Genomic DNA, 15850 nt, shown 5'->3' with positions numbered 1-15850 from the left:
TAGGGTAGTAAAGCATTGAAACAGGTTAACCAGAGAAGTTGTGGAATCTCCATCCTTGGAGGTTTTTAAGACCCAGCTTGATAAAGCTTTGGCTGGGGTGATCTAGTTGAGGATGGTCCTTGTTTGAACAGGGGGAAGGACTAGATGACTTCCTAAGGTCCCTTACAACCTTAATTTCCTATGATTTTCTATAGTTCTATGATCAGGAATGTGGCTGGCTCTAAAAGTTATGTCTTTTCATACAGTCTCCTACCAAAACATGCAGGAGGAGCTGACAAACATTTCTTTTTACTATTGGGAAAACAACATTTATTGGTAAGAACAGCAGATTCAACATCACATTTCTCCCACCTCTGCTTAGTCTTAATCATACTATGGCTTTTTTATATATATTACAATTCTTTGACTTGTATGAGTTTAATGAAAACTGCACCCCAAAAACTTTCACAGGTGCAAGGGGTAGGCTTGGGTCCCTGCCTCCAGCATTATTTCAGGTTCATCCAAAAGAACACATAGAGAGTCCTGGGATCAGGGCCTAAAATCCTGGGCTTCCTGCTCTCATACGAGTGCTCCAGATACTGAGCTGCAGAATTGTCCTCCCTCTGACATGGTCTCTTCCTGGCTCCGTGGATTCTGCATTCCTTACTGCAAAGTGGTATAGCTTCAACAGAAACAGCTTCAGAGAAACAGCAGAACCTTTCCCCATAACACCCAGATAACAGCCTGGTAGCTTGGGCACTCTGGTTGGAGATTTACACTCTCAGGCTCAGGAGGACTTACAACCCAGGTCTCCCACTTCAGGAGACGCCATCACAGTGTGGGCTAACCAATAGGCTATTGTACAAAAGACAAACAGCAGTAGCACCTCCTCCTCATGCCTAAGTGCCTAAGCTTTTCAAGGGAAACAGTGAGCCCTACCCTATTCTTTGAGCCTAGGAACAGAAATTACACACAAACCACTTCAAATCTGTAACACAACAGAAGTTCAGTGCACATAAACTGCTTCAAAATGGTAAAAATCGATTTAAAATAAACCTGGATACATGTAGTATCAGATTTAACCGGTTCAAATTAAATTGGTTTATTGAACTTCTGTCCCAGAACCCCTCCAGATTCAAGTTACCTCACAGTCCTCCAGCTTCCCAGGATGCTTTGCGCCTCCCCCGCAAGATCCCCCTCACAGTGTGGGCAGGCTAGCTTTGGCCCAAGCTATCTCCTCCAGCTGAGCAGGAAGCCAGGCTCTAGCACTCCCTGCCTTCTGGTCTGAGCTACTGCAGGCATGTGGCTGCATTTCCAGAATCAAAAGTGAATGTCTGTTCACTTGCTTATCAGCTCAATCTACACACCTTAGACTAACCTGCAAAGACTGAATTGATTTAGCCTTGGGCTTTTTTTTGACTATCTGTACTTAGCCTGAAGGAGCAATTATAGGTGTTTGCCCCTCAGAACCTGTCACAGGCAGGTTTTGGGTCACGCTTCTGAGGTACCTGATTGACCCGATGTCCTATACAGGAAGCCCAAAACCTAATTCTGGGCTTTGGATTCTCAGGGTCCAGGAGCCTAAGATTTAGATGTCACAATGCCTACCCTGTATGCACCCAAGATTTTTATTAAAGTAGTCCTAAGCTAGTTTGTGTGCTTGCAGCAGTGAATAAATCCTGTAAAAGCACTCTTATGATGAAAACACTAAAATACATTTTACCATGGAAGTGCAAAGAACATTTGCTTCAAATGTGAAATTCTATCTTGCCTCCCACCATTCTAAATGCTCCCTCTCCCCCCAGGGACACTTCACAGCCATTTTTCTATAGTTTCATTTTCCACCTTCCTGCCCTTCTTAATGCACTCCTTCCAACTGTATATTACATTTCCTCAACCACTAAAACAAGAAGGCAATAGGATTCCCTACGATCACATCTAATTTCCTCTCTGAACATTACAGTGCAGGCAGCATTTACCATGAAATAGAAAAAAAGGCATTTAATCTTTACACACCAGAGAAGATGCCACACTGTAAAATTCAGATTAAGTCTAGGGGCCTGGTCAAAAGCCCTCTAAAGTCAATTCAAGTGGTTTTTTTCCCCAGTGATTACAGAGGGATTTGAAATAGGCTCCGAACTTTAAATGCTGCAAAGTTGGTGCTCCAGGGCTTGGATTCAGTAAATTGCTAATAAAACAATGCTTTGCCAGATAAAGATGGGGGCCTAGGCTTGAACTGTGAGTATTTAAACACCAGGTCTGGTTTGGGTTCATCTCTATTCAAAATAATATATTTTAATACAAATAGATAAGACATGGCAAAGGCCAGCAGCCACAGAAGTATGAATGAGCCAGAGCAGCAGGGGAAACTGGGTACATTCAACTGATAAATCTGCACTGTGACATTTCAGAATGAAAACCACTTTGCACTTTCCATGCCCTTGGTGTCTGCAAGCTGTAATTCCAATCAGAGCAATAAGTGCTAGACATAGCAAGTTCCTACTTTGCATGGTTACTCTATACTTCCTATATTAACCTGGTAGGACTGGACGCAACCCAAAAGGGCCTTTCGTCGGGGAGATGCCACGAACGATACAGTCGAACAGAAAGCTGATCTGCTCCCCTTCAGCACAAGAAAGGAAAAAAACACCAGCCCCTGCAAGAAAGCATAACATTAATACAGACTTTCCATTTAAACAAGAGAGGTATATTTATAAGAAACATTTGTAATAGTGATCAAAAGAATGTGTTGGCCACGAGAAAAAAAAAACCTAACGAAACATGTTGGTGGGGTGGGGGGGAGTAAAAGGAACAAATTGAAGGTCAACACACTCTGGGCTGTAAAACCAAAAGCAAATTCAATAACTATCTAATCATTTCTACCGCCTGTGTTAACCTTCTGAGACTTGTGCAATTAAACAAAGTCAAAATCCAAGCAGTGGGCAACGACAGCTGCCTGAGTCTTCTAATCTTATTTGCAAATTAAAATTCTCAGATCAAAGCTTTGTCAGATTTTTGCTTTAGAACTCAGGAGATTTATTTTAGGGTAGCTCAAGACTCAGGATTCCCATTGCATAGGACATGTCTGAAAATTTAAATAAAAGTCATTCCACATTGAAATGAAATCATAAAGTTTTGACATTTCTTGCAGAAGAAAAGTCACAAAAATGCTTTTAAAAATAGAAATATTTATTTCTGCTTTTTAAAAAAATTTTTCCACGTGAAACTGGTAGCACTAAAGTGCTCAGAAACACAGCAGTTTTTCTGCAGAGCTGGGAGCCAAAAAGCCATGAGGAACCTTGGTCTCCTAAGTTCTATGGCAACCTACCTAGTGGACTGAGGGAGGTGGGCCACCTGCAAGGAAACCATGCAGATGACACACACAGAAGATTAAATGCATTTCAATTTCATTGGATCAGCATTTTTCAACAGGAAAAAGTTCCACCAAAAAATTTCTGACCAGCTCTTATTGATTTACATATTCAGATATGAACTGCAGAAATCAAACTCTTTGAGACTGGGCTAAATGTTCCATTTCAGATCTGAATCTTCAATTTCATATTTAGGAACTTCTATCCTAGGTAAAACCCAAAATCCATCTAATCCCAGGTCCTATTCCCAACTGTAGCAAAGCCAGACCTTTAGAGAAGGGTATAAGAACTACACAATAGGTATAAATGAGATAATCTGCCCTGCACATTAGCTCTAATCTTGATCCCTAAAATACAGTAAAAGCTTTGTTATCTGGCATGAGTGGGGTAAGGGGGTGCTGGTTATCTAAAAATTCTGGTTATCTGAGAGTTATGCAGGCCCCAGCCCACAGCAGCAGCCCACCCTGCCCCACGCAGATCCCTTTCTCCTCCCCCCACCCCTTCCCCCGCAGACTTTCCTGCCTAGAGGACTGTACACGCACATGCGTGCTCAGCCCCCCATGCGCGCGCACGCGCACGCACGCACACACACACACACATTTTTTTCTCCCTCCACCTATGCAGCTATCAACTAGAAGGGCTCCCAGAAGCTCCTCTATCAGCAGCATCACTAACTAATGCAAACAACAGAAATACTTGATGCACGTGCTGGATAGACTCAGCAAAGATTCTGGTTGCTAAAGTGAGGATTTGTATTGGGGGATATTGGAAATTCTGGTTAATAGAGTATTCCAGTTAGTAAAATGCCAGTTAACACAGCTTTTACTGTAGTGAGAAATGGTTTAACCATGAAATTAAGTTTCCCTTCCAGTTTTAATGCTAAAAACTGTATTAGCATTAGAGTTTCCAATTCAGGCCTTACATTCAGAATCATAAATTTTGGATCTGAATTTGCCTGTAGTTTGTAAAGATTTGTCTAGTTGTTATCTACTACAGCTCCTAGATATACTGGTGATTAGTGGTCTATATGGACCAGACCAGTTTATCTTTCTTCAAGCTCATAAATTATCATAATCAAAGTGCAATTAAGGTAAATGCATTTGCTACACAGTATGATCTAGTTGTGCAAGAACAGAAACTTGCTCAGTATCTGTTGAGTTGGCCACAGGACACCATGAAGGAAGAGGAAGCAGAGAGGTCTGCTCAGATGTGCGGGTTACAATCCAGCCCTGCACTTCCACCTATTTAGATTCCCGCTGTCTGAGAACTATCGGTTCAAAGAAAATATGGTCTCCACACAACAAAATCATTTTGAGAAGCTTAAAAAATATTAAAAACATCAAAAGTTTTATGATCAACCAGAGCCAACTCCTGATTCCAACAAGGTCAATAGCAAAGCTTCCATTCACTTCTTATTTCTGTTCTCAATTATTCCAGTGTTATGCATAGCCAATGTAATTTCAATTAAATTAAATTAAAGTAACTCCACATTAACATCACTATAGCAAAGAGAATAATTCAGCCTACTGTTGTCAACAGAAACAAGATTTGATCCTTTCAGAATTATTCTTATACAGTATAAGAAATTAATAAACAGTGTACTCATTTCCCTCCTTACCAAACAACTAGGACCTGTCATGCGTGCCTATTATTAACAGTGTAATGTGATTCTATGAGTTGTCATCAGATCTTTACCCTTCATTCTGTTCTGATACTTTGCTTTCCATTCATTAAGAATAGCACCAAACAAAATTAGAATGAGAATCATTAGATAAATAAATCAAACAGGCAAGCACTGAACTGCACAAGTTATAGCAGACTGGATGGCTCAGGAGACTTGCAATTACCCTATAAAACCTTTTATTTGTAGGCTGCCATTTGAATCCAGCTCAAGTAAAAAATGACTTCAGCTCACATCCCAAAAGCCTCTGCCATAATTGGCAGGCTCAGGACAAAGTGCAATGAGTGAGTGGGAATGGAGACAGAACTATTGCAGGTCCCTGCAAGGTAAACCAGAAGCATACTAAAAGGGCAAGCTGCAGAAGCTTGTGTCCCATGGTGTGGATAAGCAAACTAGCACTAGACAAACGTTGATCCCTCTAGATCATGGCCTATGCATGAGAGGTCACCCAGACCTTCGGCATGTATGTCTAGGCAAGAGCACGGAGGAGTGGAGGCTGCCCAGAATTTCCATTCCCTCTTTAGGCCACTGAGACAGAATCCAAATGTCAGAGTCCAGACGCTCAGTGCTTCAATGGCTGTAGTTACGTGCGTGTCCAGGAATCAAAGCCAGGTCTCTCATGTGACGGACACGGAGTCTACCACTGAACCACAACTACTATGGCCTGTTATTTATTCACAATTAGAAGTCTTGCCTAACAGCTCACTAGTGACTTCGCTGGGAACAGTGCTAAGCTATACTAGCCTAGGGAATGCAGTGAAAAGGAGGATACTTCAGGGTAAACGTGTCAAAGATATGGCTTGACCTGAAAAGCCCCCGGTGCTGCCCCTGGGTCTGAATTGACCCATAGGGTGAATGCCAGGTGGGCCTTGTGTGCAGGGCCCTGGATACACACCACACACAGCATCCTCTCCAGGATGCATGCTATGCAGTGCCTGCCCCTGCTAGTCCAGAATTGCACCTGTTCTGGCAAGTCTGGGATCTGTGCTGCAAGCAGCACCCTGCCCAGCCAGTCCCAGGCAGACACCACATACAGCATTCACTCCAGCCTGTCTGTGAGCCACATTGCACACACCACCCATGGGTGCCACTTGCAATATGGGTCCCAGATTGACTACAGTAGTCGCCACATGGATGCAGTCCTAGACCAGCAACTCAGGTGCCATGTGCAGCATAGGTCACAGACCAGCTGGAGCAGGTGACATGTGCAGCACAATCTGGGTTGGGGGAGAGAGGTCTATGGGCCTGATCCAGTCTGTGGACCGGCCCCGCTGCACTCCACCCAGCCCACGGGACCAGATAAGTCTGACACCCTTGCTTTAGGGAGCACGGGGCATTCTCCCTCTGCATGCTATCCTGATTTGTGCAAGGCTGGTGCGATTCAGAGGGCAAGAATACTCTTTGCCTACTCTAACAAACTCTGCACTCATGTAAGGGCCAAAACAGCCCAAATCTAAATTAGCATCTCCACAGCCATATAACCAAAAACTTCTAGCAGAGACAAAGCCCCAAAGACCTTAGTCATGACTCAGGTTAGAAAACTACTAATACCCTAACCTATGTTTCAGTAACATAAGGGTTTATACACAGGTTAGAGCAGCAAAGGCAATCCAAAATCAAAACTACTCTCCTTGGGGCAACAATGATATTTTATTATTTGTCTTATTCCTGCAAGCAAGCCTGTTGCATTCTCTTTGGCTGCATGTACAGACATGGAGACTCAAGCATCAGAGTCAATCTAAAGAGACTAAAACATTCTGATCACGTTATGCTGAAAAATACTAATGCCCCATTGTAAAGGGTCTTGAGTAAAGCCATCAAAAAGCAACATAAATGGGCATGCTAAAGTGTTAGTTTGTGCCCAAGAGTATGAGTATCTGAAGTCTACTATGCAGATATGATTCCCACTGTTGGGGGTGAAAGAGCGGCCTCTGTCCTACCAAGCTTACCCTGTCAGTCTTTCCGGCACTGGTTCCTTGTAAGGCAGGTAAGTACAATGCCTCCTCCCCTGCATAAACAGGGTTTGTTCTGGATTCTTTCTGAAAACTGTGCCCACAAAATGCCCTGTCTGATGCCACAAAGGCATGCACAGGGCACCCCAACATGGATGGCTTTCTGAACATAGGTGAATTTCAATCAAATTATGTAAAATTAGATACAGCAACTTAAAGCTTTCTTAAAAAAATCAGTTGCCTGCTTGACCTTCTGAGTGCTTTGTTACAACAGTTGCTAAATGAACCTTGTGACTGTTGAAATTAAAAGCAACGAACTGTGTATATTCAGCCATCCTCAGTGAAGTCACATTAATAGCAGCACACCCACACAGAGTAAACAGAAAGGCAACTCCTGCAGCTGTAAAGTGAAATTTCTCCTTTATGTGCCCCATAATGAAAATATCTGACCACCTCTCATAAGAGGTGACTGCAACCATTGAAACACAGGATTCAAAGAGAACTCCGGGGTCATTAAAACCAACTGTCCACATAGATACAGGATTCACTATTCCTAAACCATCTCATCATATATATGACTCTCCAGTCTCTGCATGGAAGCCTTCAATGAAGAAGAGCTCATAGCTTCCACTGTTCCACTGCCACACTGTTCTTAGAGATAGCAAGCTATTTTTCTGAAATTTGATCTAAATCTGATTTGATCAAGCCCATTGCCATAATGTCCTTTCTCTTACTTTACCAATAGGAAAAACAGCAGCTATGAGTCCTGGTAAAATGTTACAGGATGAATGAATGTATATGCAGATTTCTGGAATACTGTTTCTAAACACTGAATACAGTCCATGCATTTGCAAACCTTCTCTTTCTTTCTAGAGCGTGCTATATCTCTAATTGAGAAGTTCTCTGCTACTAGAAATTTATACATCCCAGTCATGTGTTGGAACACAGTTCACAGCACAAGCATTTGGAAGCTAAGGAATATGTGGTATGCATCACTGTAATACCATGCAGCTGTTTACTAGATTGAAGAGCTCTCTCTCCATGGATAAGGGACGAAGTGAAAAGCAGGCTGCAACCAATCACATAAGACTGAAACATTAAGCCAGGAGTTAGTGACAGTTGGCAGTAAGGTAATGTACAATCAGTCCCCCAAATGTTAAAATTACCAAACTTGCAAAACTGCATGTGTCTTACTGAACTGTGCCTGGGCTTTTTTTAAACCTGTGTACAACCCTCCACACTCCCAACAAAAGTTGCTCCATAAACCCACCATCAAAATGCATCGCACCAGGAAATAACTTACATGAACACTCCAGAATAAGCAAGACTTTCTGCCTGTCTGCATAAAAGGGAAAGTTAGTAAAGTTTTTGGTAAATTTATTATTTGGGAAAGGAGCCACTTAGACAACCATGGGGACTGAAGTCCTATAGCTACAGAATTGTACTTCACTGCACTTGCATTGTACTTGCATTATACCCATGCAAGTTTTTCAGACTGTTCCAACAGTCTGCTTTAATCCCGACCTTGAGGGACCCCCTGTAGAGGTGACATGATACTCAGCCCACATGGCTCAGTCAGGCCTTTGCCTCCCTGCTGAAACTGCCAACTGGGGCTCCCATTAGTGCCAATCCTGACGTGAACATGTGTCCATTAAAAACAGCTAGTCAGCTTGTTCCCATATTGCACCAAGCATATGTGAAAACTCCAGAGCCTGCTGTGTATAGGGCATTTGCAAAAGCTGGCAGTAGAACAATCCCTGCAAGTTGGGATCCGCAGAAAACAGAAACTCTATGCACAGTCCAGGCCTCAACACTCACCTTCTTATCAACCAACTTCATGAGGCCCTGTGACTTGCACATGCTGGTGAGCTCTTCTGGTTACATGGGTCACTCCGAGTCACCCACTAAAGAGTCTTCTGGTAGCAGACACAAAATTTTCCTGCTCTCCCTTTCCTCAAAACATCAGTGAGACCATGACAAGCACAACTGATGCTGCTGTCAGCTACTCCTCAGTCTAGTAGCCTGGAGTTCAAGGGGCTGCTTCCTCAGAATGGAGATACTGGCAGAGAAGGTAGGGGCAACTGCAAAGACTCAAGAATCTTTTCCCAGTTGTGGGCTGAAATACATGAATGTAAGAGATCTTGATCCCATGCTGAATTTGAGTGGGTATTTTTGCACTTATAAGTATTCTAACACAGCTCTCTAGGCCAAGAATCTTCCTGCAAACACTCAATTTTGGTCGGTACTGACCTCGCTATCACATGAACCTACAGGCAACATACAGGCTTCTCATTCCAGTCATTACCGACCCTGTGAGCAATCTACTTTCTATCCAGTCTCTAGCGCTAAAGATTACTTGTGCCATTCAGGGTAACAGAAAAAGAAATTGAGAAAGGAACATTTTTTTCAGCTTCAGAAACAATCAGCTACTCACATAAAAATGCTTTTGATTTAAAATCGGTAAAAACAGCATCGTCTCAGATGTTTTCCTACCTAGCTGAACAAGGTTCATAAATCCTTATTAATCATGTTGACAGTTTAGTTGTGCTAAGCCAGCTGTATTCAAACTACATTCTGAATCAATAATATTTATTAAAGTGCATTCACTCTTATGTTCATTTTTGGCCGTCATAGTTTATGACTACCTTGCATATATTAATTTATCCTCATAACATACCTGTAAGGGAAAATATTTTGAACAAGTAAGACACAAAGTGTCTGTGGAAGTATTCAGGCCTTATATGCCTCTTCTACAGTAACGATAAAAAATGAATTCACTTCTCATGTAAAAATCAGCCTAGTTCCCTAACCACACAAGTATCAATTCAATCCAACAACAATATAATCTGCCTGACAACTGACTCCCCAGCCCAGCCCCTGGCTTCTTTACTTTTCATTCCATCCAGGAAGAGCACACACCAACTGCTGAAACTTCCTTAGCCTGACGAAGGGTTTTTGAACCCGAAAGCTTGCTTAATAACTATTCTCCAACTATTTGGGTTGGTCTAATAAAAGATATCACATTCACCCAAAGAACCTTGTCTGCCTATGTCCTTAGACGAACACAGCTACATCCAACAACAAATGCATTTGTATAGAGTCTGTCAAAAAATGCAGTTAGTCTTCCTCTCCAGTCAGAACTTTAGCTTGGGAGAAAAGTGATGAATTAAAACAAGACAAAGAATATACTAAAAGACACCACACTGTATACCACTTAGGATGTTATAAAGAAATTAAATGCAGACAACAATCATACTTCCCAATATTCTACCTAATACAGGATTTTAGAAGGCAGACAAAATATTTGAATGTAGACTATCAATCTATGCTTTTTATAAAGAAATTTTTTGTTCCATAAAGTTACCCTAGGTAATTACTTAACAGGAGAAACAAGCCCAGACTTGTCACTACATGGGCAGAAAGAGAAATGGAATGATGAGGTAAAGGAGAATGAATTAAGTATATATGAAAGGATGCTTACTTCTGTCCCATCACCTTTTCCATGATTAATCAGAGTAGCATTTTATTTAAGTTCTGATTATAAAAAAGGATCCCTGTTCAAGATAGCACTTAAACACATGAAACTAACTATATGCTTAAGTAAACCTACATAACAGCACTTAAGTGCTGTTTGAATCAGGAAACTAATGGGTGTGTACACACATACTAAGTCAACTTATAATAAGGCAATTTAAATTAACTTAACTAAATTGATTTAAGCTAAGCCACATTGGAGTGTACACATGAACAGCTCCTTGACAGTGGCAGCCATCTTGTGAGCCAAGTCAAGTTAACTAATGAGACTCAAGGTAATACACCTCAGAGGTGTGTAATCTTGCACCACATTTAAGTCGACTCTGCTCCACATGTGTGTGTACGTTCCGACAGTTAAGTCAACTTTAAAAGGTTAAGCCGGCTTAGCTATCAAAAAGCTAATACGTGTGTATACATCAAATGAGTGCAAATTTGAACTTTGTTCTGAAGACCCTTTTTAGACAGGAATGCATTTTCATCTCCTTACTTTAGACATCCTTTTACATTTTTTTATATATTTCTAATAGTTTATTACAGCAATATGATTTTTTCTTTACTTAGGTAGGTTTTTTGTGAAACCTGAATGTACACGTTTTTGCTTTTTTGTAGTGTTTATCATTTGCTGCAAGTTGCACATCTTAACCATAGAAGTTAAAGGAACCAAGCAATACAACATAATGGGAGAGGTGTTTCTAGAGTTAATATAAAAATAATGTTATTGTTCAAGACACTGGTGAGACTTATCTGGAATATTGTACATAATTCCAGTCAACTGTCCCACTAAAGATGAATTCAGGTGCAGAAAAGTGCTACTAGAATGACAATATTTCATGCAATCTATCTTGCAAGAAAAGACTAAAGAGGTAGGCTTATTTTACCTAGCAAAATAAAGGTTGAGAGGAGATATAATTGCTATCTATAAAGACATTGTCAGGGATACACATAGGAGAGGGAGAAGAACTATTTAAGCTAAAGGACAATATTGGCACAAGCACAAATGTGTATAAACTGACCATTAATAAATCTAAGCTGAAAATTAAAAGGTTCCCAACCACAGGGCAGTGAGGTTCTTAACAGCTTTCCTGTAGGAATACTGAGGGCAAGAACCCTAAATACTTTCAGCACATAGTTTGATTTTTTTTTAAAGTACTGTTTGACATGGCTGTCTGCAACCACAGGATACTGGACTCAGTGACCCAGGAGTTCCCCTCCAGTCCACAGTTCCTATATATTAGCTGAACATAAAGCAGAAACTCCAAAATACAAGCACATAAACCTTATATTTAAATATAAAAATAAAAGATAACTGTGTTCTTCTAGCTTTGTCTTATAGTATTTCTATTATTTTCTAACATGTTCAGTAAATATGGAAACTGCACATAACATATGCATTATGACATGTCAACGTACAGACAACATACTGTACATTCATATACATCTATAAACTCAGACTATAGTATAGCTAATACCCTGATTTTTTTAAATGTTTTCTTAATTTATATTCTGCTTTTCAAAACGCAGTAAATAATGTGAATGAGATAGCTCCTATGTATTACTGAATAAAAAAATAAGTATATATAATCTATATAGTCTAGTCTCCTGATGATCTATCACCCCCTGATTACTAAAAAATGTCTGAACAAGTCCTATATATTCTCACTACAACACTAACATACACTTCAACATTACTCACTAAAAAACCCCTCAAAACCCTACCACTATGCAAGATAATTAATTATGTAAAAATGACTAAGCTTATAAGGTCTACGTTCACTTATATGGTCACATGTTTCAATATCATTTAATCAGTACTTCTTGTAGTATCAACCATATCAGTTGTTCCAGTTCTATTCTTGAAAATGTCCCTTTCCTTGCAGAAAAAGACAATTTTCTTGCCATTTTCCAGTTGGTCTAATAAAAGGTATCATTTTGGAACCAAGAGTTCTAGTTTTTTATGTCTTTTTGTCTCAGACCAACACAGCTACCAAGTACACCCCTTTTCCTCTAATATCACACTGTATTTTGAGAAAATATGTTAAACTATCAGATAAGTGTACCCTAAGACTATATCCCTTTCCAAATCATAGCTACAGATCATTAATACACCAGATATAATAAAAAAAATGCATCAATTTCTATTACAGAATCAAAGCAAGGAGGCAAAGATAACGCCAGGTGAACACAACAGTACCAGGTGAGGTGATCATATAGTAGTGCTTGCTGTACCATATGACATTTCCAGAATGTTTAATGTTTAGATTGCTTTTTCTTAAGAGCTATGGAATGCTTGTAAATAAATGAAGGTATTTGGTGTGAGGGCTGGGCACTAGTGAAACGCACATTAACCCCTCACTCTTCTACAGCTAACTACTTTGATTGTGAATAGTCAGTTTCCGGTTCAATTTGTAGCAGCCCCTGTATGGACAAATCCTACCATGACTGCAAAGATTCCTGCAAATCAGAGCAGTTAAACTGGACAGAAGTATTAAAGTCAAGATTTGGAGAGGCTAATTGAGAGGAACAACAGATATGTTTAATACAAAAAGTACTGATTAAATAATATTGAAACATGTGACTATATAAGTGAATGTAGGCCAGGGGTGGGCAAAATATGGCCTGTGGGCGAGATGCGGCCATGGGGCAGGTGAGGGGCTTTTCCCCGCCCCATGCTCAACACCAGCTTCTAACCCGCCCCCACTGCCAGCCTGAGCTCCGTGCTGGCTCCAGGCTTGCCCAGCGGGGCTGCATGCAGCGGCGGCAGCTGCGGCCCCCCTGCTTGCCGAGCTGGGCAGTGTTTGCCACCTCCGCCTGTGGGCTGCTCAGCGCGCGAGCTCCAGGAGGGCAGCAGCAGCAAACACTGCCCGGTATGGCAAGCAAGGGGGCCACAGCTTCTGCCGCCACATGTAGCCCTGAAGAGCAAGCCCGGAGCCAGCGTAGGGCCCAGGCTGGTAGCAGGGTGGGTTACAAGTTGGTGCTGAGCGCGGGGAAAAGCAGCCCCTCACCCGCCCCTTAGCTGGTGCCCCACACTGCAGCCGCTTGCAGCCCACATGTGGCTGCCTGTGCCTGCTCAGGACAGCACCATGTGGGCTGAAAGCACCTGCAGCAGAGAGCACCGACCACAGAGTGAGCAAGGGACCGCTTTTACCCATGCTCAGCACCAGCTGCTTCCCTGCCAGCGAGCAGGGGATCAGTGCTGCACGCTGCCCCCCACCTGTACCGCAGCACTGGCGGGGCACTGTGAGTGAGCAGGTGAGGGAGCCAGCAGGAGCACAGGGCTTGCACCAGTGTCCTGAGGCCAGTGCCGATGGGGCCCAGAGCAGGGTGGCAGAAGCATGGGGTCCCAACAGGCAGGGGCTCTATGAGCCGAGCCAGCTCGCCTCTCTCCCTGCTGGTGCAGCCCAGCCCAGCTCCACAGACCCCTGCCAGCCTCTGCCCCACTTTGGGCCCCACCAGTGCTGGCCCTGGGACACTGGTCCCAAGACAGTGGTCTCAAGATAGTGACCAGGGGGTGGGGCACCTGTCAAGGGGCTACCCATGCTTGTCAAAACTGGGTAAGCAGCCCTCCACCCGAAATTGCCTGCCCCTAATATTATAAAAGCCTAAGTCTGTGTGTCTGTCTGTCCATAACACTTTATTTGGAAACAGCCAATCAGAGTGCTCCAAGAGTGGGGGAGTGCCGCCATGATTCAAAAGCTGTACTGAGGACCTGACAGAGGGCATGATGTACAATCAATTATCTCCAAAGCAAGATAATTCAGGAAGATTCAAAGAGCACTAACATTTGAAAGAATAACTATCTTTCAGTGGTGATTAAATGATTTTACGGAGTCTGTATGCCCTCTCTCATATGCATGAATGCACTTGAAGGTACATATTCAGTTATACTTCAGAAGGCAAATGTAGTAGCAGAGGACAGTGCGATTCCATGGTGGTATTTGACTGAGGTACTGAAGTTCTAGATGGTGATCAAAGTATTTGCAATTCATAGAAAAGTGATCAGACATGAAGGATAAAATAATTACATTTGTATTCCTACATTTTCATAGAATTATTTTGATAAATATGATAATTTTGAGGTCCAATGTATTTCCATTTTTCAAATCTGTCAAACACTGGTTGGAAGGAACTTCACAAATCATCTAATCTAAACCTCTACCCAGATGAAGGATGCACTATTCCTAAACCATCTAAGATAAATGCCAATCCAAAATCTTCTTGAAAATATCCAGTGCAGGATATTCCACTACTTCCCCACGTGACTTGGTTCCACTGTTCTACTGTTCCTATGGTTTGGAAAGCAAGGCACAGGAATATATGTCCACTTTCTTTTATGTCAGCCTTGATTTCAAGTACATTCAGGTACAGTGTATTTTGAAAATGTTTGTCCTCCCATTCTCTCATAGAACTAAACCTGCCCAGTTCCTTCAACTTTCTTCATATAGCTTTCATTCTAACCGCTTTCTTACCTTTGTCATTTTCCTCTGAATCCTCTCCAGTTCCTTTACATCTGTTTTAAAAGGCAGTCCACCAAACTGGACTCCTGCTTTTTTCTTTCCATGCTTTGTGTACAATGCTTCACTTACCATAACACAAAATTTCATATGCCTTCTTTTTTAAAAAAAAAAACAGTACCTAGGCTCCTATTGAGTATGTGATCCATCATAATCTTCATATCCCTTTGGCAGTAATCCTGCCTAAATCGTTATTCTTGATTCTATATTTGCACTTTGAGCTTTTTCCTGTACATATAATACTTCACATTTGTCTCTGTTAAATTTCAGTTTGTGGTCTATTTCCCAGTTCTCCAATTTATAAGGGCACTTCTGAGGTTTAATTCTACCCTTTAAAGCAGGGGCGGGCAATTATTTTGGGCAGAGAGCCGCTTACTCAGTTTTGGCAGGCTGTCAAGAGCTGCATGGGTAGCCCCGCCCCTTGACAGGTGCCCCGCCCCCTGGTCATTATTTTGGGACCAATGTCCCAATGTCTTTGGTCCCAAGACATTGGGACATTGGTCCCATGTCCCAGGGCCAGCACCAGTGGGGCCCAAAGCGGGGCACAGGCTGGCAGGGGTCTGTGGAGCCGGGCTGGGCTGCACCAGCAGGGAGAGACGGGAGCCAGCCTGGCTCCATAGAGCCCTGCCAGCTGGGACCCCATGCTCCTGCCACCCTGCTCTGGGCCCACTTGCACTGGCCCTAGGACACCGGTGCGGCCCCGTGCTCCCGCTGGCTCCCCGCCCACTTACTTCCAGTGCCCCCCAGCCCCGCAGTAAAGGTGAGGGAAAGCGCACAGCCCCAACCCCCTGCTCGCCGGTAGGGAAGAACCTGGTGCCGAGC

The 15850-nt window shown here is 42.5% G+C and overlaps 1 protein-coding gene across 3 annotated transcripts in view; it reads right to left on the bottom strand.

The window, feature by feature from the left end:
* DOK7 (docking protein 7) overlaps window positions 1-15850 on the bottom strand; it is a 68607-nt gene that overhangs the window by 36594 nt on the left and 16163 nt on the right. For all 3 annotated transcript variants that reach the window (XM_025211548.1, XM_025211547.1, XM_014522915.2), the window contains exon 5: window positions 2516-2635. In XM_025211548.1, the coding sequence (XP_025067333.1) occupies window positions 2516-2635 (120 nt within the window). The remainder of the gene's footprint in view (window positions 1-2515; window positions 2636-15850) is intronic.

The sequence above is a fragment of the Alligator sinensis genome, unplaced genomic scaffold (assembly GCF_000455745.1).
Source record: "Alligator sinensis unplaced genomic scaffold, ASM45574v1 scaffold851_1, whole genome shotgun sequence".
NCBI classification, from domain to species: Eukaryota; Metazoa; Chordata; order Crocodylia; family Alligatoridae; genus Alligator; species Alligator sinensis.
Note: the sequence above shows the minus strand (reverse complement) of the source record. Positions and strands in the feature narration are given on the sequence as shown.